The sequence below is a fragment of the Heloderma suspectum genome, chromosome 7 (genome assembly GCF_057233095.1).
Source record: "Heloderma suspectum isolate Gila_16-S chromosome 7, 16-S_ref, whole genome shotgun sequence".
In the NCBI taxonomy this organism is placed as follows: Eukaryota; Metazoa; Chordata; class Lepidosauria; order Squamata; family Helodermatidae; genus Heloderma; species Heloderma suspectum.
The window spans coordinates 78,427,398-78,452,926 of NC_139464.1; the positions used below are offsets into that span (position 1 = coordinate 78,427,398).

The following is a 25,529-nucleotide window of genomic DNA, read 5'->3' on the forward strand; positions in this document are numbered from 1 at the left end:
ATCAAGCTTTCCACTCCTCCATGGGAGTGTTGGTGCTCAGAGGTAAAAATAAAGCTTACCAAGCAAATAATGAACATGGTCAGCAGCGTGTTTTAGCCACAACATAGAAATGCATGTCCAATTATGTTTTCACTGAAAACCTCAGCTTGGCTGGATTACAAACTACAGGAAGAACTGAATCATGAACTGGAAACTTTGATAGGATCTTCAGAGATGTTCCAAAGGATACATGCTATTTATCATTCGGAGGTTTCCTCAAAATTTAAAGCAAAAGACCTACATTATAAAAGTACTCTACCAGGCTGATATGTACCCTACTTTTAAATTCTGCTACTCATACATGACAAGTCAGCATTTTCCCTTCATCAATTTATGACAGTAGATGTCTTAGTATGAATTTCTACACTATGTTCGAAGTAATTCCATATCAGTAAAATGTTTGAAAAATGTGTAATGGATGAGGAATGAATGCATTTCTCATTCTGTTGCATCCAAACTGTGAGATGTCCTCCCTCAAGAACTACAGTGGGCACTCACTCTTTTTGATTTTAGAAAGAGTGTGAAGCCACATCTTTTAAATGTAGCCTTTTAAGGAGCAATCCAATGGCTGCTAGATGGGAACCAACCTCCCCCCACTTTTCTGGGAACCAACCTCCCCCCACTTCCGTGCTGCCTCCCCATCCTCTGTGCTCGCAAGAGGACTGCAGAGCGGCCAGAAAGAGGCGTGGCTGGGGGCATTCCGGGATGGGGAGAGCATAACTGCATCCTATGTGTCGTACAGCAGCCTCCTTCCCCACCCATATCCTCTTGTGGCTAGACAGCCTCAATCGGCTGTCTAGCCAAAAAAAACAGGGCAGGAGAAGCGCGGAGGGAAGGATCCCCCCCCCTGCTTCTCCTGCCCTGCTTTGGATAGGCGGCTGCCTCTGAGTTCAGGGGCAGCCGCCTATCTAGATAGGATTGCTCCCAAAATTATGTAACAATTTCCAGAGGAGTAGCTATATTAGTGTGTTGCAGCAAAAACAACAAATAGTCTTGTGGCACCTTAAATACCAACAAATTTATACTGGCATAAGCTTTTATAGACACTTCAACTCACCAGATGCAATAGAAAGCATAAGCACAAAAGCTTATGCCAGTTTACATTTATTAGTCTTTAAGGTGCCACAAAACTCTTTGTTGTTTTAAAATTATATCGTTAATGTTTTATTGCTCCTTCTTTTTATTGTTTTAAGTTTTCACTGTTCTAAATTCCTGTGCACTGACTTCATGGCTTTTTAACAAATAAGGTGTACCACACAGAGCAGCTACCAACAATTAAAACCACCAATAAAATACAATAATCCCCTCACCCAACAAACAATATCATAAAAGCAGACAGGTACAGTAGATAAAACAGAGGAATTGGATAAAATGTATATATCTGAGAAAACAAACATCTGCCTAAACAGCAACATTTATGCTGGATGGCAAAATACTGTAAAACAGGGGACCAAGTCTCAAACCTCCCAGGGCAGAGAGTTTGACAATTTAGGTGTGGGCACAGATGGGGCCCTTTCTGTCATCCCGTCAACCAAGCCTCCAAAATATGTGGGACATAGAAAGGGACTCTCCTGTCCACTTCCTCAGGCTTCACAAGTTGAAAGCATCCATTACAACATGCCAAGCAGGCACCAACAGGACACCATTAAGACCTGCAATAATTATGATATCCAAGTCAAAGCAGATGCAATCTACTTTATCTACAATGATCTAGCAAAAACATCACAGCTGTCAACTGAGTCTTGTTCCTCAACTTTCACTTGTCCTTGATGTGAAAAGCCTTTCACAACTATAACTCAGCTGGATGACTCTGCAGATGCAACAGTGGCAAAAAAATGATTTCTTTTTTTCTTTCTTTTTTTCTTTACTTATTTCATTTCTATACTGCCCAATAGCCGAAGCTCTCTGGGTGGTTTACAAAAATTGAAACCACAAAGTGCAGCATAAAACAATATAAAATATAAATGCTTAAAACCACAATATAACAGTACAATCAGAATAAAACCTAGCGGCAATGAAGAGATTTAAAATACAGATATAAAAAGCCAGAGCTAAAAGATTAAGACCCCTTCATGGATCACTGCCTTGTTGTGGCGAAGGGGCTTGCGTAACTCAGTGAAGCCATAAGCTATGCCGTGCAGGGCCACCCAAGACTGACAGGTCATGGCAGAGAGTTCTGACAAAATGTGGTCCACTGGAGAAGGAAATGGCAACCCACTCCAGTATTCTTGCCAAGAAAACCCCATGGAACGTATCACAAGGCTAAAAGAGATGACGCCGGAAGATGAGCCCCTCAGGTCGGAAGGTGTCCAATATGCTACTGGGGAAGAGCAGAGGGTATTTCCAAGTAGCGCCAGAAAGAGTGAAGCGGCTGGGCCAAACCCGAAAGGACACTCAGCTGTGGATGTGTCTGGCGGTGAAAACAAAATCCGATGCTGTAAAGAACAATATTGTTTAGGAACCTGAAATGTCAGATCAATGAATCAAGGTAAGCTGGAGGTGGTCAAACATGAGATGGCAAGATTGAACATCGACATCTTGGGAATCAGCGAACTAAAATGGACAGGCATGGGCGAATTTAATTCAGGTGACCATCATATCTACTATTGTGGGCAAGAATCCCTTAGAAGAAATGGAGTAGCACTCATAGTCAACAAAAGGGTGGGAAAAGCAGTACTGGGGTACAATCTTAAAAATGATAGAATGATCTCAGTACGAATCCAAGGCAAACCATTCAACATCACAGTAATTCAAGTCTATGCCCCAACTACTGAGGCCGAAGAAGCTGAGGTTGATCGGTTCTATGAAGACCTACAACACCTTCTAGAACTAACACCAAAAAAAGATGTCCTCTTTATCATAGGGGATTGGAATGCTAAAGTAGGAAGTCAAGAAATCACCAGGATAACAGGCAGGCATGGCTTTGGTGTACAAAATGAAGCAGGACAAAAGCTAATAGAGTTTTGCCAAGAGAACATGCTGATCATAGCAAACACTCTTTTCCAACAGCACAAGAGGCGACTCTACACATGGACGTCACCAGATGGTCAATATCGAAATCAGATTGATTATGTCCTTTGCAGCCAAAGATGGAGAAGCTCTATACAGTCAGTAAAAACAAGACCTGGAGCTGACTGTGGCTCAGATCATGAGGTGCTTCTTGCAAAATTTCGGCTTAAATTGAAGAACGTCGGGAAAACCACTAAACCGTTCAGGTATGACCTAAATCATATCCCTGATGAATATACAGTGGAGGTGAGGAATAGATTTCAGGGATTAGACCTGATAGACAGAGTGCCTGAGGAACTATGGACGGAGGTCCGTAACATTGTTCAGGAGGCAGCAACGAAATCCGTCCCAAAGAAAAAGAAATGCAAGAAAGCCAAGTGGCTGTCTGATGAGGCTTTACAAGTAGCTGAGGAAAGAAGGGAAGCGAAAAGCAAGGGAGAAAGGGGAAGATATACCCAACTGAATGCAGAGTTCCAGAGAATAACAACAAGAGACAAGAAGGCCTTCTTAAATGAACAATGCAAAGAAATCGAGGAAAACAACAGAATGGGAAAGACTAGAGATCTCTTCAAGAAAATTGGAGATCTCAAGGGAACGTTTTGTGCAAAGACGGGCATGATAAAGAACAAAGAAGGCAGGGACCTAACAGAAGCAGATGAGATTAAGAAGAGGTGGCAAGAATACACAGAAGAACTATACAGGAAAGATCTGAATGTCCCTGATAGCCATGATAGTGCGGTCACTGAACTTGAGCCGGACATCCTCGAGAGTGAAGTCAAGTGGGCCTTAGGAAGCATTAGTAACAACAAAGCCAGCGGAGATGACAGTATTCCAGCCGAGCTATTTAAAATCCTAAAAGATGATGCTGTTAAAGTGCTGCATTCAATATGCCAACAAATCTGGAACACTCAACAGTGGCCACAAGACTGGAAAAGGTCAGTTTACATTCCAATTCCAAAGAAGGGCAACGCCAAAGAGTGTTCAAACACTCTGTGTTCAAACACAATTGCGCTCATTTCACATGCCAGCAAGGTGATGCTCAAAATCCTACAAGCTAGGCTTCAGCAGTATGTGAACCGAGAACTACCGGAAGTACAAGCTGGGTTTAGAAGAGGCAGAGGAACTAGAGATCAAATCGCCAACATTCGCTGCATCATGGAGAAAGCAAGAGAATTCCAGAAAAACGTCTATTTCTGCTTCATTGACTACGCTAAAGCCTTGGATTGTGTGGATCACAACAAACTGTGGCAAATTCTTAAAGTGATGGGAGTACCAGACCACCTTACCTGTCTCCTGAGAAACCTGTACGAGGGTCAAGAAGCAACAGTAAGAACCAGACATGGAACAACCGAGTGGTTCAAAATTGGGAAAGGAGTACGACAAGGCTGCATATTGTCACCCTGCTTATTTAACTTATATGCAGAGTACATCATGAGAAATGCTGGGTTGGATGAATCAGAGGTCGGAATTAAGATTGCCGGGAGAATTATCAACAACCTCCGATATGCAGACGATACCACCCTAATGGCAGAAAGCGAAGAGGATCTCAAGAGCCTCTTGTTGAGGGTGAAAGAGGAGAGTGCAAAAGCTGGTTTGAAACTCAACATTAAAAAAACTAAGATCATGGCATCTGGCCCTATCACTTCCTGGCATATAGAAGGGGAAGAAATGGAAGCAGTGACAGATTTTACTTTCTTGGGCTCCAAGATCACCGCAGACGGTGACTGTAGCCATGAAATTAAAAGACGCTTGCTCCTTGGGAGGAAAGCTATGGCAAACCTAGACAGCATAGTAAGAAGCAGAGACATCACCTTGCCGACAAAGGTCCGTCTAATCAAAGCTATGGTTTTCCCAGTAGTAATGTATGGCTGTGAGAGCTGGACTATAAGGAAGACTGAGCGCCGAAGAATGGATGCTTTTGAACTGTGGTGCTGGAGAAGACTCTTACGAGTCCCCTGGACTGCAAGGAGGTCAAATCAGTCCATCCTAAAGGAAATCAACCCTGACTGCTCATTGGAAGGACAGATAATGAAGCTGAAGCTCCAATATTTTGGCCACCTAATGCGAAGAGAAAACTCCCTGGAAAAGACCCTGATGCTGGGAAAGACTGAAGGCAAAAGGAGAAGGGGACGGCAGAGGATGAGATGGCTAGATAGCATCACGGATGCAATGAATATGAACTTGAGCACGCTCCGGGAGAGAACGCAGGACAGGAAGGCCTGGCGTGCTATGGTCCATGGGGTCACGAAGAGTCGGACACGACTGAACGACTGAACAACAACAACAACAAAAGATTAAGAAGCTAAAATGCTAAAATACTGGGAGAATAAAAATTTCTTCACCTGGCACCAGAAGGAGAACAATGTAGGTGCCAGGCGAACCTCTGTGGAGCTCATTCAGCAGCTGTGGGGCCATAGCAGAAAAGACCCTCCTCCTGGTAGCCACCCACCTCACTTCCTTTGGCAGGGGCTCACGGAGAAGGACTGCTGAGGATAATCGTAGGGTCTGGGCAGGCACATATGGGAGGAGGCAATCTTTCAGGTAACTTGGCCCCAAGCCTTTTAGGGCTTTGAATGTTAATTTTGTTCAGTCGTTCAGTCGTGTCCGACTCTTCGTGACCCCATGGACCATAGCATGCCAGGTCTTCCTGTCCTGCGCACTCTCCCGGAGCGTGCTCAAGTCCATATTCATTGCATCAGTGATGCTATCTAGCCATCTCATCCTCTGCCGTCCCCTTCTCCTTTTGCCTTCAGTCTTTCCCAGCATCAGGGTCTTTTCCAGAGAGTTTTCTCTTCGCATTAGGTGGCCAAAATATTTGAGCTTCAGCTTCAGTATCTGTCCTTCCAATGAGCACTGGGCCTGGAAATGGACTGGCAACCAATGCAGCTGGAAAAGTACTGGCATAATGTGATCTTGTTGGCCAGTCCCTGTTAATAATCTTGCTGCCCAATTTTGGACTAGCTGAAGTTTCCAGACTGTTTACAAAGAAAGCCCCACATATAACGCCTTGCAGTAATCCAGACGATAGATTATCAGAGTATGGATAACTGTAGCTAGGCTATCTCTGTCCAGATAAGGGTGTAGTTGGTATATCAGCCTAAGCTGATAAAAGGTGCTCTGTGCCACTGAGTTCACCTGTGCCTCAAGTGACAATTCTGGGTCCAAGAGCACCCCCAAACTACAAACCTGATCCTTGAGGGGGTGTGCAACCCGCTCCAGAACAAGTTGAACATCACCTAGCCATCATTGCTGCCATCATTGCTACAGTATAATCCTTATTATGGGCCCTAGCCTGTGTCCAGTTGGATTCATCCTGAGTTTTCTTCTGCCATCGCTCTAGTGGACATCCCTGCTGCTTCATATTCCTCAGCTCCCTAGAAAACCAAGGAGAATACCTGGTTCCACCAGCAGGGACAGAATGCTCACGAGCAATTGTGTAACTGCCTGTGTCATTTCCCTATCTCAGAGCTCAGCCAGGACTTCAACACGATCACCACATAAGGGAGCAAGAAACTCCCCCAAAGCAGTCAGAAATCATTTGGATCCATCTTGCTCTGAGGGTAGACCTTTCTACTAGGTCCTGTACCCCTGCAGAGGTTAGAATTTCCTGTAAGTTTAGACCCCACCAGATAGTGACCTCTTCCATGCTCAGATCACCATCTTCACATCAGAACAAACCAAACAAGAGAATGTCTTGCTATATGCCTGGGACCTGATATCATTTGGCACAGCCCTACGGTTGTCATGGAAGCCAAGAAGTCCCACAGGCAACTGGCTGGATGCTATGTGAACAGAATGCGGGATGAGACGGACCTTGGTCTAATGCGGCATGTTCTTCTTATGTTCTTACATACTTATGAGGTCCTGAGATGCTCCTGATGGGGTGGACTCTGCATGGATGTTGAAGTCTCCTAGTACTGCCAGCCTGGGGGACTCCATCACCATGTTTGAGAGCACCTCGGCTAGCTCAGGCAGGCAGACTATTGGGCAGCAGGGTGGGCAATACACCAGCAGAACTCTCATTCAGTCCTGGCCACCTATACTAAAGAATAAACACTGAAAGAGGGAGGATTGTTGAAAGGGACATCCAATCAGGGTGACAGAACTATGACAGCCCATAGCATCTCCACCTCCTCCCTCACCCCAGAGTCGGTTCATGTGCTATGGAGAATTGTGGTGGATACAGCTGGGAGAAATTCACTCAGTGAGGTCTCTGTAATATACACCAAGTCAGCTCCCTCATCCAGGATCAAATCCTGGATGGCCATGTTCTTTCCCTTTAGTGACCCAGCATTCAAGAGTGCCACTTTTAGACCAGTGTGGGGTGGAGGTTGTCCCCAGACATCCAGGACCTTGGTAAATGTTTAACGTAGTATGCAGAAAAGCTTTCAAGGAGTGCAGGAAGTTGGAACATCAGATGATGGAGGGAGGAGGAAATAATGTTTTGTTAACCAGTGTGAGCCTCTGGAAAGATGGACTTTAAATATTTGAAATAAATACAATACAACCATATGACGAGCTGAGATTATTACTTAAGTAATAATCAAATCATTTTTGGCATATTTATACACTATCCAACCTCCACACTTTATGGTTCCCTCTCATTCTAATGTCATGGATACAGCAAAGCTTGGAGACTGGGAAGCTTCTGTGTTGTTTTGGCACCTGTAGGCCTAAGAAACACACATGTAAAGAAATTCAACCTTTTTATAAGCAACCATGCATATGCTGGCCTTTTTGCTCAAAGTTTAAAAAAAAAAAAAAAACTTTCCAAGCCACCTTTATTAGTTTCTGAGACTGGCTGAGCTCTTTGGAAAGTGGGGAAGAGAGGAAGAAAGATTTCCTCTGCAGTGCACAGAAAAGTTGTCTTGTCGCCTTCCTCCAACAGTAAACCTTATTCAAAGCTGACACCTGGTGGCCACAGCCTGTAACTCCAAGATAGGAAAGAAGGTTGGAGAAAGGTAGTTTTTAAGGATGGAAGTATAAGTGACGTTAGCTTAGCCTTGGATTCCAGCGAGGAAAAACTGCATTAAAAACTGTGTAGTGGGTCTCTTCTTGGTCATGATGGACAGCAGTTTCTTTGCAGAGAGCTGCAGGTGATATGTTAGAAGTATTGTTACCCAGGATGTGCACACTCACTGCTCTATTGTCTCTATTCACAGGTTTTGTAGTGGGATAGAAGATATGTGTATGTACATCACAGAAACAATGTCTCCATCATACAACCCTCAATGCTCTTATGGGAGAACTACATATTATAAGGAAAAGTCCATATAACCCTTATAAAGCTAATGTGTGGAAGAAGGCACTTGCAGGAAAGGATCAGGGGGTCCATGTATCAGTCATCCCCTGCTAGTGCTATTCCCCCAGTTGGCCTTGAAGGTGGTCTGTGGGGCCAATAGGGGGACTTCCTGGCCTAATATAACTGTTGCTTTGGGTAAGGTTCACCAGTCTGAGAAACTGAGCAACCAGCCCAATCAAGCCCCTACTCCTGTCACCTGTATTTCTGTCACCTATACTACTTACTACCTTTCAGTATCTGAATTCCTGGCTGCCTATCTTGGGGAATGTCACCTGCCTGTCTGTCTTGAATGGCACCTGTACCTTTGACTCTGGAATCTGACCTGTGCCTGGGGTGTAGACCTCTGACCTTTCAGAATGAGAGGCTCTGGCTGGGCCCTGACAAATGTATTCAATTTGTACTCTTTCTGGCCTTTGATTATTTAAGCAGTCAGAGTTCCTTCTGACTTTTAAATAATGGTTTATTATGCTGAAATGTCCAGCTGTGATGTAAATGCTAACTATAAAATAATGTATCTGTTTTTTATCTGATTTTTTGTTGTTTATGGTCTACGCTAAAAAAAACAACAACACAAACCTGCCAAGTGACTTTCTAGGAATGTTTAATGTGAAATGTAAATATGACTCTATGTCAATAGACTTCATTTCTGTCAGACACCAAAACATTAATATGTCAAGGAAGTGCACCAGGTTAAACACTCTCTCAAGGGAATTTCTTTCTTTTTATTCTACTTTTTATCTTTATAAATGAAATAAAGAATACCAACAACATAATCACCATCTACAGTTTCCAACATTACATTATTCTTGAGGACACCACAACAACCAGAAAAGCAAAAAAGAAAATATGAAAAGGAAAGAGAAGGCAAAAGATGAAAGAACAGGAAAATAAAGGGAACAAGAAAAAGTATTAAGAGAAAAAAAGAAAGAAAAAGTTACATATTACAGATAAACTTCAAGTATCACTCTACTTAAAAGATTATACCATTGCCAATATTACAATTCAGTACAGCCTAGGTAATCCATTTTATTTCAGTAACATATCCTCAGATTTATAGCGAAGAAACATGCTATAAATTTCCCCCTAGCCATAAAATGCTTTTCAGCTAATATATAATGATAAAGCTAAAATTAACCAACCAGGAACATTACTAATCATAGTCTCAAAATAATAATAATAATACTCATAATAATTTTTTTAAAAAGAAAATTATTAAGGATAAAAGAAAAAAAATCAGCAACAATCACTAGTATATTATATCAAGGGAATTTCTGAGCACATCATGCAATCTTGTGTGCCCTAATCCAGCATCTGATAAGGTTTTTAATTTGGGTTCTGCATTGCTTATTGTTGATTGTTAAAAATATGTGTGTTTATATGTTGTATGTAAATGGTTTTTATATTATGTTACAAAATGGTATTTTTATGGTTTTAAATCTTTGTGAACTGCCCACAGAGCTGTGGCTACTGGGCAGTATAGAAATGTAATAAATGAGTAAAATGAAATGAAAACACAGTCCACTAGTGTGATTGTTGCCACATTAGGTAACAGAGGCCAATATGCTTTGGAAAAGCACATTGAGCATAGCACTGAAATGCATCAGTGTTCCCATGGTGAACTATCTGGACTATCAGGGCTGATATTAGGTATGCCAGAGAAATGTGCAACAGATTCAAATGAGCTTGGATCTCTATGAATATGACCTGCAGAGTCCACAGTGGATTGGCTTTTTCCGAGTCACATGGACTTGCGAAGTGATTTTGTATTGGGGGGGAATTGTGCAACTTTGCATTTGCACTAATGTACATTTGCGCAAGTGGAATGAAATTCATCCCCTCTAAAAAATTATTGTCAATGAGCAGATGATGGAATGAAAGATGTTTGACAATCCATGAAACACAGATGGAATGGATATAACAGAATCCATATATCCCTAACTGATATATAGGTTATTGTCCCAGTGTCAAGCATAAGCCACCATCCCACCATGAGCATTACTTAATTTGTACAGTAAGGGCTTAAATCTGCATAGAAGATTAGAGTCTTATTTTAAATGTGTATCTAGCAGCTACATCTTTTCTCATTTTTACTCTAGAGTAGGCACAGATGGCCTGATACAGATTGGGATCTTAGCATGGGGTGCTATGGGCTTTTAAGATGTGAAGGAGCTGGACCTCCTGCACCTACTCTAGAGTAAAAATGACAAAAGGCCCTGTCAAGGATATATGCTAAGGTCCCAGATGCAGCTCATCCACTTTAGTTATACCCGGTGTTTCTTCCCACCAGTTGTGTGCGTCATATCATGATGATGACATTAATATGATACTATATGGTCAGCCAAGGGCTACTTAAATTGCCTTCCCTCTTTCCAAATTCAGGGTGCTGTGGAGGAGTACGTTGTCGCCTCATCAAACATATCCATACCTTTCACACTCTCCTGCAGTAGTAAATAACAAGGAACTATATAAAGCTTTGCTTCTTTTGCAGAAGAGCTTTCCTTGCACTGATAGACACACACCTCTTTCATGGGCATCTAATTGCAGTTCATGACAGTTGCCCACTGAGAGAGGTGTGTGCTCCATTAATCCAAGGAAGACATTTCTACTGAAGAAGCAAAGTTTTATATCAGGGCGGCGGGAGGTAGGGGGGCCTGTAGACCTCCATATGTTGTTGGTTTCCTTCTACCATCAGCCAAGCATGGCCAATGGTCAAGAATTATGGGAGATGTAATCCAACAACATCTGGAGGGCCACAGGTTCCCCATCCTTGGTTTATATAGTTATTGGCTATAGCTCATTTTGATGCCTGAGTTCTGCTACCTCCTCTATCAACAATGCAGTTTCTACAAGAACCCATAACATCATGATTTCTAAGGCAGCTATTTTTTTCCGTTAGGAATGAACTGCTAGTATGAAAAAGGGCTAGCAGTCCCTGGAGGTGGTTATTCTCCCCCCCCACACACACACACACACACAACCCACACACACACACCTGTAAGATTAGTCTTTTCCAACAAATTGGAAATATAAGAACAGTAAAAAGTATTCATGCTACTAAGACCTAATTATATCAGATAAAAATATGTAGTATCTTACCATGATGGACCTTTCATAATAATCACTCTCTTTATCAACATCTATTGGATATCCATTGAGAAGCCAAATAAAAGTCAAGTCCAAAGAGGGATCATGGGATGCCAGACACTGCATGGTAGCATTCTGTCCAACAGTGACATCAATATTAGTTGGTGCTAAAACTATCCTTGTAGGAGCTGTGCATTTAAAAGAAAACGTGGAAAATGTACACGTCAACAAACCAGCTGATGTGCAACAACTAAGATTCTGTATCTGTTATATATAAGGACAAACAGATACAGAAATATTTATGATAAAATGAAATTTCATCATGGATCATTTATGCATTTCAAAAGAAAAAATGGTTTCAACGAAGAGAGCACCCAGGAGCAATTTGGAGATGATTTCCTATATAAAAATGGGGCACATTTCTCAAAAGTTAGAAGTTCCTGTTTCACCTTTGGTTGTTCTGTGACACCATTTTATTTTCTATCCTACGTAAAAGGTGCCTGCTCAGGCTGCTCAATGATAATGATGAAAATATACTTACAGCTCAATCTTAGGTATGCTTACTTGGCAGTAAGATACACTGGTTCAATGGAATCTACTCCCATCTAACTGTGCACAGGACTGCAGCCTTAGTATTTATAAAGAACTACTGTTAAGAGCAAAAAACATTTAATGCAAATAGCCTCATCGTAGGTCAATGTTATTATATGAATAAAAATATTATGAACAGGAAGCTGTGATTAGTACTTTGTCTAAGAACCCAACTAAACTCAGATGAAACGTGAACCAAAGCTTCTAACTTATGGCTCATGCTCTAAACCACTATGCTATACCAATGTTGCTTTCTTCTGTAGTTGCTTCCTCCTGAAGACATTAATAATAATAATAATTATTATTATTATTATTATTATTTCAATAGATTTTTAAGTGTGCAATGTGTTTTCTTGATTTAACTTATAAAATAAGAATATTTATATCATACTCTCTCACATTATAAAAACAGGGCTCAGGGCAGCTTACAGCATATTCAAAAACAATCAAACACAAAAAATGCATACATTACAGAAAAGTCAACAAACAGAGCATAAGTTCCAATGGGAGCCTTTGTCCTGGTGTACACAGCAATTGTGTGTGTGTGCGGGGGCTGATCGGGGGGTTGACTATGGTAGAACTCATTCAGAGATCCTATGCCTGCTAAAATACTCCAAACATTAGCATAATTGCTAATTGCATGAATTGTGTCACATCTAGTTTGGCTATTTGTGGCTTCCGAAATAAGTAAGCATAGAGAAAAATGGTGGATTGTTGGCAGAGAACTACTTAAACTCAATCTTCATTTTTCTTAATAAAAATCAGCCACTTGTGTACTACATGGTCTTTTCTGTTGTGACACCACTTTCTGGAACTCCCTCCCTAGAGAGGTTTGGTTGGCTCCCTCCCTTTTAAATTTTAAGCGATCAGTTAGAACATTAAAAAAAGACCAAACTTTTAATTTGTAAAAATCTTATGTCCCCTTACTGATTATGCTGGATTTATTCTGTTCTCAGTTTTATTGTATTTTATTTGATGTTTAATTTTTTGTTTGTGTTAATGTGAGGTGCTTTGGGGGTCCTAGAACTGAAAAGTGGAATATAAATGATTCTATTTAAAAATGACTGCTATCTTGCTCATTATATTCTGAATTAACGTTTTATAAAATTGACCCAGAAGAATCTATGAAGAGCTGATCTGAAGAGAATTTCCAGGCCTGCAGTAGTACACTGGCATTATGAAGCCTTCTTTTTTATTTCCACTGTTTTGTGAATTGAGAAACAATTACCTGTGGTTAAAAGAGTAGAAGAGCTGTTAGCTTTTCCTTTGCTATTTTCTACAAAACAGGTATAATTGCCTGCATCTGCCGCCGTAACATTAAAAATTTCCAGACTTCCATCATACCAGATACGTATCCTACTGAAAGTAAAAAAAGTAAGAAACAGATCAGAAGAACAATGCCTATCCAACACTGTCATGATTAGTTTATTACATCAGAACTGCCCCTTGAACTGACTGCATTAATCAAGCATAGACGTTGATTTCTAAATTTCTAATGATCCATCAAAGTATCTGAAGATATCTAGAACAGGTCAAGGGAATGTAAACATTTTGATTACTCATAGTTATGAATGTATTCATAAGTATCTCTTGTTTAAAACTGAATTAGGGTGCAATCCTATAGAGATAGGCAGCCGCCTCCGAACTCAGAGACGACCACCTATCCAAAGCAGGGCAGGAGAAGCACGGAGGGGATCGTTCCCTCTGCATTTCTCCTGCCCTCCATTTTCGGCTAGACAGACAATTGCAGCTGTCTAGCCACGGGAGGGCTGAGTGGGGGAGGCGGCCGCTGCACAACACATTGGATGTGTCGTACAGGCATTTCCACCTTCCCTGCCCCAGAACGCCCCCAGACATGCCCCTTTTCGGCTGCTCTGCACTCCCCTTGCAAGCGCGGAGGATGGGGCTGTTCCACGCTGCCTCCGAGGCAGCACGGAAGTGGGGGGAGGTCGGTTCCCAGACTGTCTAGCTGCTGTCTAGCGGCCATAGGATTGCTCCCTTCAGCAAATTAACAACCAAGGAATTACTGGTTATCCATTTGGGCTAGCTTTATAAAGGCAAGTGCTTTTTGCAAATTGTCCAAAATTACACTGTCAGTGAAGATATATCTTAGCTAACAGGAGCTCTGCAGTTCCAGCTCTGCATTGTTTGAGCAATGGTTTCAAGATATATCGCAAACACCAATGCTCTCTAGAAGCATGGGGAACCCTGTTTCAGATTTTCTCTAATATCTTATTGCCTGAAAATAGGTAATCTAAACATACTGGTGGTTTGTGTTTTTGCCTGCAATTATGGTTAAACTTTTTCCTTTGCTTCCTCTCTCTGTATTGTACAAGTGGGACAACAGTAAGTCTATGCCAGTTAGGGCATTATTTATGAGTCACTTGAACAACTTCTATTTTAAAACAGGCCATTGTAGAAATTAGTATTAAAAAATCATGTTCACATTAAAAACTCTATGACCTTACCAAGCCATACTATGACCAAGGTTAACTTTATATAGCTGCCATTTACACAGTACTTTCTATAGCTACCACCTTGTGTTTATATGAGCTTCATATACACTATGAATGAGTCCCATCTTGCATTACTACTTTAGGAGAAAAAGCCCAAACGAGATGTGAAAATCCTACAACAGGATGCTTTGGGCAAGTATGCCTTTTACCCTACATGGACTAATGGAGATACAGGTTAAGACTGAAAAACTGGGATTCACTTGAAAAGAAAATAGATCGTACAGCCAGGGCCAACTAGAACGTCATTGTGTTTGTAGGCAAAATTAGCTCTAAAGCCTGCAAAACTGCATATCAAGCAAGCACAATTGGAAATGAGAGTTGTGAGGCATATAAGTATGCAGATTTAAAAACGGCTTAATATGGTAGTACTTTTCAATTTTATTATGAAAAAAAGGTCACCAAAGATCGTGACACTGTGGTTGCAATCCTAAGCCCGCTTTCCTAGCAATAAACACCATTGGACACAGTGGAAGAAATGCTGCCTTAGCAGCAAAACTGTGTTCTTGTGCCCCTGAAGCAGGTCTCACTAAAGTGTGTTACTCATTTTATAAGAACATTTTATTATTTCATAAAATTATATTTTCCAGTAGCCTTCAGAATCCTTCTGAAGACATATAGACTGTGTCAGGCTGGAAACTGAGCCCACAGAACCCCAGACCAGTTCTGATTCTGAGGAGGAACAGCAATCCGTGGAAGAGGAGCCCGCTCATCCTTCACAGGCACAGCAGCTGGCAGAGATTCCTCCTGACAGCATTCCTGAGATAGATAGATAGTGACCCTGGCAGCGAGAGAGTGTGGGAGGGGGGCTCGCTAGACGCTCGACGCAGGGAGCAACGAGTGATGGAGGGCGCGGAAAGGAGGCGTAGCGCCCGTTTGGCGTGCGAGCAATGGCCACGTCCCATGGACTCAAGGGAAAGATGGAGGATCTCTCCCTAGCCTATAAGTTCAGGGTCTGCAAGTGATTCTCCTTCAAATGGGGACCAACTGCCTAACCCGGAGCATAGGCTACTCTGCTGTTCATTGCTTACTCGCTGGTGATTAGCATCTGAAAGAGTCATTAGGTTGTAAAAGGATTAAAGCCTTGAAAAGAATCCTTTTGTCTGTGTCTTGAGTTGGCTATTGGAGTAGACTGAAAGAGGCCACTAGGGTGCTCCTGACAGACTGGCAACTGTTTAAATGGTAAGGACATATATGGTGAATAGTTAGGGTGACCAGATGAAAAGAGAAGCAGGGCTCGTGTAACTTTAAAAGTTGTTTTTATAAGGTGTAGATTTTTTTTACCACTGCATGGCAAAATTCCTTCTTCTGTAAAGCTATTAAAGGCATAGGAGCCCTGTCGTCCTTTGCATCAGATCACCATACAACCATCTCATGCACAACCCATTTAGACATTTAATGCATAATGAATATGAGACAATTACAGTTATGGAGGGAGGCAGTGTCCGGGGGGGGGGGGGGGATAGGATTCTTTGGATTCCTGGCTCCAAGGTCGGAGACAGGGCTCTGACCTCAGAGCCAAGAAACTGTGCTCCTCTCCCCCTTCCTCCCACCCCAAGCCAGTTCTTTCCATACTGGCTGCCTCTACGAGCTTGAAAACGCGTGTTCATAAAGAGGGAAAGGGGATGTGCCAGTGGGTGGGGAAGGGAGGGGTTATGCAGTATCCCCAGCCCTCCCCAGCCTCCGTTGCTCCCCCTCCCTGAAACCTCTTCTAGACAGGTGAAAACACCTATGTAGCTAAAATGCAGAGTGGGAGGCATGAGGCACTTCTCGCTCTGCATTGGATACTCATAAGCCTCCAAGTTCAGAGGCTTATGAGTGGCTAGGGCGGATCTAATAAGATTGCGCCCTAAGCTGGCTCACAGAACCTCACTGAACTTAGTGGAACTTACTTCTTAGTAGATTGCATAGGACTGCACTGTTATTCTTGTTTTTCCAGAGTTCTAAAAACATAGCCCGTATAGCACTCCCTTAGTGCCTAAAATGGGCATTTATACTTCTATTACTTTATACTTCATATTTTAGACTTAGATTGAACTCATGCTGACTTCTATTGTTTATGAAACGATGCCATATGCAGATCAGAGATAAATTATTCCTTTCCTGGCAACTCAATATATTAAATTAGTAGAGGCAAATCCTGGAGCATTCCAACTCAGTCCAAGTACAGGACATCACTACAAACATTAACACTGAAATTATGCTTTGGGTGATGCACTAAATGTTTGCAACAAAACCTAGAGATTGTTTCATTGCTTTGGCATAAGAGAAACTCCAGCTATGTGCATATGATAAAAGCGGGGAATGAAGGAATGCAGTGGAGAGACATTACATTCAATTTGAAAGATCTTTCATGATGGAACTGTAATAATTTCATGCATATTATAACACTGATGGCCAAGATGCCCCAGACTATCAGACCTCGCGTGTTTACAGTACTCACTTTCATCATGCCTGAATAGGACTAGATAGATAGGACAGATAATGTTATTTTTCAAAACAACTTATAGCTTAGAAACCTAGATTATGAGAGTGCCTGATTATAACGTTCAATTCTTGCAAGATTTGTGAAAAATGTGTGTTAGAAGGAAAGCACTGTTGACATGGAAAGTAAATATATTCAGAAAACACAATTAAGCATATTTCTTCTGTCTCCCATGAATGCTTTCTGTGGTTAATCATTTTCAAAGTTAAGAAACTGAAGCTGATTTAACTGTTACCAATCTATAAAGAAGGGTGAGCTCTCTTCCTGTCAAATGGGTCAGCAATGAACTCTGCTGGGTTAATGCATCAACAGACGCAGAACCAGCACTATAACAAATTAAAACAGTAGCATCTGCAGGACCTTAACTTCCTGACTGAATTGGCCAGTACAGGGATTAATATTTCAACAGCCATATTATATGGAAAGAACAACCAGCCTCTAAAAGGTTTTCATCTTCCATCATTCCTTCAAAGGCCCATGAGGGTACTCTGCATCCTTTTGCCTTTGCAACTTATATGGTGCACAATGGCCCCAGCACACTTATCTTTATAGGAACAACATCTTTAAAAGGAATACATGATCCAATCCTAGTTTCATATCCTGGTTAGTAAGCTGATATTAAGCCATATGGTTAAATCCAGACTAAGGGGCAAACTACATGATACAGTAAATATTTAGCCCACTGAGTCTTCTTTTCCTTGTTTAAGAAAGTGACCGGGAGGGAGCTTTAAACCTCCCCTACCTGCACGTGGTGATCCCAATCAGGATCTGCTTACTAAAAGTAAAAAAGAAAGAGAAGGTCAGCTGCACACTGTGTTACTTTCCATATCGTGTAGTTTGACCCTGACTTAGTTCCCAGAGAAGTGAATGGGGCTTCAGAGAGCAGAAAATAACAAAAGAAATTCACAAAAGGGAATGCTTACATGGAAATTTTAGTTATGGAAAGCTGATTTATATTTTGTTTATTAAAGAAAAATACATCACTGATTTAACTTATTTACAAGAACATATTAATCAACAAAAACCCAACATTGTTAGGAGCTGGAATTATATTATGGAGTTAAGAGTGCAAACGCCACAGAACAATTTCACACTGGTTTCTTCCAGTGCAGGCCTGCACAACAACCCCCTTCGCATGTTCCTTGCCATGAAGGGGGTCCACGTGATTAAAGGAGAGTGGGATGTGCTGCTAGCCCTGCCCTACACATTGTGCCCATTCTCCTATCACGGCCCCCTAACCTCTGCACATTGAGAAAATATCTGAAAAAGAAGCTGGCCTTCACTCCTACCCTCAACACAAAGACATCTGGAGGTGGAGGCAGGAAGACGGGTACAGCCTTGATCCCTTTTAATTGTGTGGAACCCCTTCACACAAATAATGTGTGAAGGAGGCTAATGTGACCCACAAAGCTAAATGCACCATTTATTCTCTCCTTTGTCAGGGCCAGCTCCATGTTTTTGAGGGCCTGTAGGCAAGACACCCACAATGGACCCTCTCCCTCAGTGAATCTACCACCTCACTATCATTGTCACCAGCAGCTTTTGCTCCTCCTTCTCCTTCTCATGACTGCTACCACTTCCTTGCTTCACAGGCAGAGAGCCAGTGAGCAAACAGGCGGTATCATCCACTGCTCCTCCATCTCACCACTACCATTGTCTGGGCCAGAGTGAGAGGCAAGTGAACAAGCATGTTGCAATGGTGAAGAGGAGGAGCAAGTCCAGGGAGCTTCTGTCAGTAGGGCTCCTGCTGGGGTATAGGCCCTCAGTAGGTGCCTACCCTTCCGTGCCTATCCTTCACACCGTCCCTGCTATTGGTGCGCTCTCCCTCTCTCCCTCTCTCTCTCTCACACACACACACACACATACACACACACTTTTTTCAGTCCCAGGCAAGCAGCATAACAGGAGATTTACCACATTCCTGGTGGTTCATCATATTTAGCTAGTGGGCTCCTTTGGAAATAGTTGGTCACAAATTGTGCTCACTGCACTAATCAATAATACTGACCGGGTTGAGTTTCTAAGAATTTCTGTCCCTCTGCTCCATGTGATTTTTGGTCTAGGAGCTGCTCTAGGCTTGCACTCAATTATAGCTTGGCCTCCTTTAGCAGCCAAGACTTCTTTCTTCATTGGGTAGAATTCAAAGGTTGGAGCTAATACTGCAGAGAAAAACATATATATTGTTAGGCATATATACGCTGATTTAAAGCTTTACTAGTGCAACCCTACACTGTCTACTCAGAATTAAGTCCCACTGAGATCAATATCACTTACTCCCAGATAAGCACATATACGATTGCAGCTTAAGTCTTATATATTGCAGAATTAAGGAACTATCTTATTACTGTAATAATCTGCCTTTTAACCAGATTAATGAATTAATGAATTGATTAAATGTAAACATATTTGCATATTACCCCAACATAGTTGTCTTGTTTTGAGATATTGAGGTGAGTATGAGCACTTTGTTTAACAAAAGCTACCATCCACTGGTGGCTACCTTAATATTTACTTTTCTACTCCTATTACAGTAACATACCAGAACCAAAATAGCCTCAAAACAAACAAGAATAGTTTTAACTCAGCACTGCACATAACTTGAAATTAATCAACCAGAGCTTAGTCAGCTAATTTACCAATTAAACTGATTAAAAGTTGCATCGGAATTTACTGCACTGTTTTATGTAAGACATTATACCGGCCCTTCACCAAATTCCCAGGGTAGCTTACATAATCATAACACATCAAACATTAAAATGCAATCAAGCATTTGTAAGAATAAAATGTAAAGCAGCAGAAATCATTCCAAAACTCAGATCAGCTTAGATTAAAAGTTAGAATGAATTAATGGGTCTGGGAAAATAAAATGTATTTGCCTGGCTCCAAAATGACATCAGGTAAGAGCTAGATGAACTTCCCTGGAGAGAGTATTGCACAATCAGGGTGCTGCCACCCAAAAAGCCCTTCATTTGTAGCAACCTACTGCATCTCAGATGGTGGAGATGCTTGGAGAAGGGATTCAGATGAAGATATTAAGGTGGGGATAGGCACCAATGAAAACAGGCAATGCTTTAGGTACTTGATTTCAAAATATAAAGGACCTCAAAAGTAAAGTTTGCCTTTGAATTGAGCCCAGAAATGGCCCCATGAGTGCATTGACAAATATATGATCTTAACTCATTACTTGTTTATTTATTAGTAATGGTTTCAAATGATACAGAGTATTGTTTTCACTAACCGATAACTTTCAGCTCAGCGTTTGAATAAATCATTCCATGTATATTTTCTGCTACACATTGATACATGCCAGTATCTTCAAGCTTCAGGTTAGAAAATCTCAATTCTCCTTTCCAGTACTGAAGATCAAACAAACAATAAGAAAAATATCACAGGCAGTGTTGAAGATTTGAACTGTCTAAATTCCTTTCTGTTTTAGCAAGAAATCTTCAGTATCTTATTATGGTCATCTTCCACATTGGACTTGTTTGTCTTCTGGGACTTTGCTATACTCAATAAATTCGCCCCTTATTGTTGCACATGCAGCAATGAGCCACACATGGTGATCCATGCACCCTATGGATGGTTAGTGTGACACTTTTGACAGTGTCAGGCATTGCTTTGGGAAACAGGTTGGTGCCAAACCCTGATCCCACTTCAGCCCAAATAGGGGCAGGAGGGTAAGCGTGGCTTGAATTCAGTCACCCCATCGCTAACACAGGTGATCAGTGCTGTCGAAGCTGACTGGTAGTATTGCTAGCCACACATTTGGTGGCACCAGCGACTAGATAAGCAAGAGAAGATCTAATTTCTGTTTGCGAACGCCCACCCAGGGCTCTGGGCATGCAGTTCCTGACACATGCAAAAGGCCCAATCCAGTAAGCAGACCTGCATGCAGAAGCCTGCTTCTTTGATTGGAACTGATCTCTGTTGCTAGATCAGGGTGAGTGTGCAATATACTAATTGATCTAGTTCTATAAGATACTGAAAAGCTGGCACAAAACCTATCAGATTTCACCACTGTATCTGTGCAATTGCATATATACTCAGAAGTAAGTCCCATTAACTTCAATTCTCGGGTAAGTATGCATAGGATTGCAGCATAAAAGTGCTTACATTAAAAGTGCTTACATTAAAAGATATTTGTTTGAAAGGAGAGGGGGAAATAACTAACATTCTCCAAAACACTTTTAGGAGCTCTAATATCATGTCATACTACTGTATTATCAGCCAGTTGCTGGGACAAATGCTGGGAATGAGTTCCACTGAAGTCCCAAAAGATGTGAGACAGTAATATGGCTTAAGTACATTCAGTCTAAAGACCATCTATTGGTTAATTATACAACTAAGAGCAAACATTTTTTTTATTAAATATCATTTATCTACATTCTTTTTTCCATCATAAATATTTTAGCTCTTTTTATTCCTTTTTTGGAGGAAGTGTGCCTTGGGGGGCAAAAGGAGAGAAATATCTAGTTTTACTGGGTTTCACAACACTCTCACAGCAATCAAGATATTTTGTTCCATTTTGTTCAAAATCAAGATAATTGTGTGGCATACTGTTTGAGAATAATGTGCTGCATCTAGTATGGCAATCCCATATGTAGATTTTTTTCAAAAACCTTATTTAGCTTGTTAAATCGCTTGTTTGTAACCTCCCCATAAGCCACAACACTCTTCCTTCATAGCAAAGCTGACATCAGTTCTTTCTTTTATTTCCACATTTTGTAAGCAAATTTAAATAGATATTCTTCAGGATGGCTTCATCTGGATACTAGCATTTATATCACTACAATGATCTTGAGTCATATATCACTGGAGGCATTCAAGACGAGGCTGGACAGCCATCTGTCAGGGATGCTTTGACTTGGATTCCTGCAGTGAGCAGGGGGTTGGACTCACTTGTCTTGCAGTCCCCTTCCAACCCTACTATTCTATGATTCTATGTGCTCACTTCATAGTCTGTTGCTTGTTTGCCCAAGTTCTGAGAATTAAAAGAAAACTCAGTATCTACTTAAAAGTTCTTGGAAAGGCATAGCTAGTACACCTCAACTATTTGGCAAATTATCTTATTACAACCTTAGTAAACCAAAAGGAGATGAGGAGCAAAGAAAGGTAAATATATCCCACCACATGATGGGATGGAGGAAGCAATCCATCTTAAATAAGCTGCTCCTTGACTTTGATTCGGTTTTCATATCCTAGACGCACAAAAGATCCAGCTGCCTAACCCATTCCTGAAGAATGGCTCACCAGTGGTCTGATAGGTGGAAAGGAGGTTCCCCTCAATATGAAATTGAATATGATAATGGGGCCACCATCTCTTTTTCCAACAATGCATCTGGAATGACGCTACTGCATAACAGTGTCTTTCCAACCAAAGTATTTTAGGGAACATGGTGACATGGCTGGCTTCTGACTATTGTGTGCAGTTTCAAGTGGTATGGAAAGTTTATGTTAAATTAATGTTTTTAAAAAGATGCTGCTGCTTCCACCTTTGCTGAAAAGCCCCTCCTTCCTCTAAAAACATTTAAATGTTTTCTGGCCCCTCTAGGAATGTCACTGAAGAATGCCCTCCCAATTTCATGTCCTATGAACAGTACTGTAAAAATGAGAAGGCATTCTTTACCCACCACTACTTTTCATACATTTTCTTGGTATCTTGAATGAAATTCTAACAAATGATTACTACCAGTTGAATATATACCTTTTTTGAAATCCAGGTACATTTGCTCTTGAAACATCAGAATTGCAATACACTGTGGATTTTTTGGTTGTTTGCTTGCTTGTTTTAAAAGAAAATATATTTTCAACTGATAACAAAATAATGCCTTGCTTATTTTAAAGAGACAATGACAGCAGTATACAGAGTATTGATTGTTTTACCAAACCATGCATTTCAAAAAGAGTAAACTGTAATACATACTGTATAAGTATGCTGTAAAAATTATTCTTGCAAACGTATTTGACCTTGATGGTTTTATTTATCAAAAATCTGCCTCAATTTATTTCAGACACTTTCTACTACCATTACGAAATAGTGTCTACATGACTCAGAGTGTAACCTAAGCCTACCGGTAATCCATTTTTCAGCCATCGGATTGTTGGAAGAGGCTTGCCTGCAGCTACACATGGCCAATGGAATTCACTGCCTACATCTCTCTCTGTATCATTAATGTGCTCCACCCATTCTGGATATGCTGAAAGACAAAGATAACACTGCATACTTAAAACCAGCTGTCCTCTCGTTTTCCAATGCTGACATGCATTCCAAATCCTACTTAGCAATCTTATGTATCAGTCCAGTATCATGCTGAGATAATTGTAAGGGACCATCCATAGAGTATGTCACACTTTAAGACCTTTTTGAACCTCCATCTATGCTTATCACATTTTGCCCCATTTTACGAAATTCTAAAGCCCTGCATTGTCCCAGTTGTGCTGCCTTGCACTTCCCTCCATTGCGTGACATAATTTATGGATAATCCCCAGGTTGAATTTGACATGGAAACATGAGATGCACCCCTCTTAATCAACAAATATGATTTCATACCTGTGGAAATGTAATCTGAATTTCATGCTATGGGCCAGTTGAGATGTAACTATAAACTATGGCTTCCCTTGTGCTCATGCGTTCCACCCTTCCACTCCTCTGTCATAGATCAGAGGATATTGGAAGCCTCTGCTTCTGCTTTTAAGCAAATCACAATTCCCCATTATGTAAGGGTGGTTTAAACCCCTAGGGTTTAAACAAGCTCAAGATACTGACTTGTTTAAACCGCAGGATAAGATACATTTAGAAATGTGTAACGTAAGAGACAGTATTTTAGAAATATCTATTTTATGAGCAAATACATATTTGTTCATCAAATACTTATTTTCAAATATACATGCTTAAATATATGCATTTTGATATGGAGTTTTTAAAAATCACAGATTAATGTGGAAACTGGATAGGACAAATTTATAAATGAACACATGAGAAATTGACAAGGAACAGAAATACAGTGATCCTTCCATCCCTAATCCCCCAGAACCAGAATTGGATGAGTGATGCAGTGATGTACTGCTTTACTAAAAGTTGGAATAATATATGTATGTAGGGATGTTGTAGAATTCCGCCCCGGAGTCCGTGGTGGAATGGGGCAATCCCCACCACCACCCCGTGGAATCCCCCCAGGACAGAGCCTACCTGGCGGTGGCTCCAGCAGCTCCGGGTGGTCTTCCGGCCGCTGCCGGGCTGTGGCTGCAAATGGCGGCTGCTATGTCGGCTGCCATTTGCATCCCTGCCAAGCCGTGATAGGCTACATAAGTATCTATGTAGCCTATCATGGCAAAAGGCAGGGACACTAATGGCGGCCGCTACACCATTTGCATCCCTGCCTCTTGCTGTGATAGGCTACGTAGATACTTCAGTAGCCTATCACAGCTTGGCAGGGACGCAAATGGCATAGCGGCCGCCATTTGGGTCCCTGCGGAGGCCATGATAGGCTATGTATATATTTACGTAGCCTATCACGGCCTCCACAAGGACGCAAATGGTGGCTACTACGGCAGCCGCCATTTGCGGCCAGCGTAGCCCAGCAGCGGACAGAAGTCCAGCTGTGTTCGACCCTGGCTGGTGGCTCTGCAGAGTCGCCACGGAGCACAGCCGGCTGGGGAGGATTCCAGGGGGAGGGACAGAGCACCTCCCCCCACCGCGGATGCCCCCACCCGGAACGAGGTAAGGGATTCGTACATCCCTATGTGCTGTTTTAGTTTGTGGCCATAAAACCTAAGAAGAGCTGTGATCAAACCAAAGGCTCATCTAGCCTAGCATTCTATTTTCATAGTGGTCAAACTGATGCCCACAGGAAGCCCACACACAGGACACAACTGCAACACAAAAACATCCTACCCACCTTTCCAAGCTACTGGCATTGAGAGACATATTGCTTCAGATACTGGAGGTAATATACAGCCACCATGTTTAGTAGTCATTAATAGTCTTACCCTCCACGAATTTGTCTAATCCCCCTTTAATGCTATCTAAGCTGGTGGCCCATCACTACATCCTGTGGTAGCAAATTCCTCAGTTTATCTATGCACTGTGTTAAGAAGTACTTCCTTTTATCTGTCCTGAATTTCCCACAGCTCAGCCTCGTTGAGTAACCCCATGTTCTAGTACTGAGAGTAGGATAATTTTTTTCCCCTATATACTTCCTATACATGATGCATAATTTTATTCACCACTACTATGCCTTTTTTCTATGCTAAAAGCCCCAATAGGGGAGTTGCTCCAGCTCCTTGATTATTTCCATTGATCTTTTTTGCAGCTTTTCCAGCATTACATTATCCTTGTTATGATTCAGTGACCAGAGCTATACACTGTATTCCAAGTGTGGTCACACCACAGATTTGTACAGGCATTATGATATTGGTGGTTTTGTTTTGGATTCCTTTCCTAGTAATCCCCAACATAGAATTTGCCTTTTTCACAGCAGCTGCACATTGCCAGTCCGGTCCTATT

The 25,529-nt window shown here is 41.6% G+C and overlaps 1 protein-coding gene across 2 annotated transcripts in view; it reads right to left on the minus strand.

The window, feature by feature from the left end:
- Window positions 1–25,529, minus strand: part of CNTN1 (contactin 1) — a 310,396-nt gene that overhangs the window by 44,580 nt on the left and 240,287 nt on the right. Inside the window, exons 14-18 of one of the 2 annotated variants that reach the window (XM_084810709.1) lie at window positions 23,096–23,220; window positions 20,262–20,379; window positions 19,032–19,182; window positions 13,254–13,381; window positions 11,447–11,622 (exon numbers count right to left, since the gene is read on the minus strand). In XM_084810709.1, coding sequence (XP_084666835.1) covers window positions 11,447–11,622; window positions 13,254–13,381; window positions 19,032–19,182; window positions 20,262–20,379; window positions 23,096–23,220 — 698 coding nt within the window. Of the gene's footprint in view, window positions 1–11,446; window positions 11,623–13,253; window positions 13,385–19,031; window positions 19,183–20,261; window positions 20,380–23,095; window positions 23,221–25,529 lie in introns of both variants that reach the window. The other variant, XM_084810708.1, reaches the window with a different exon arrangement.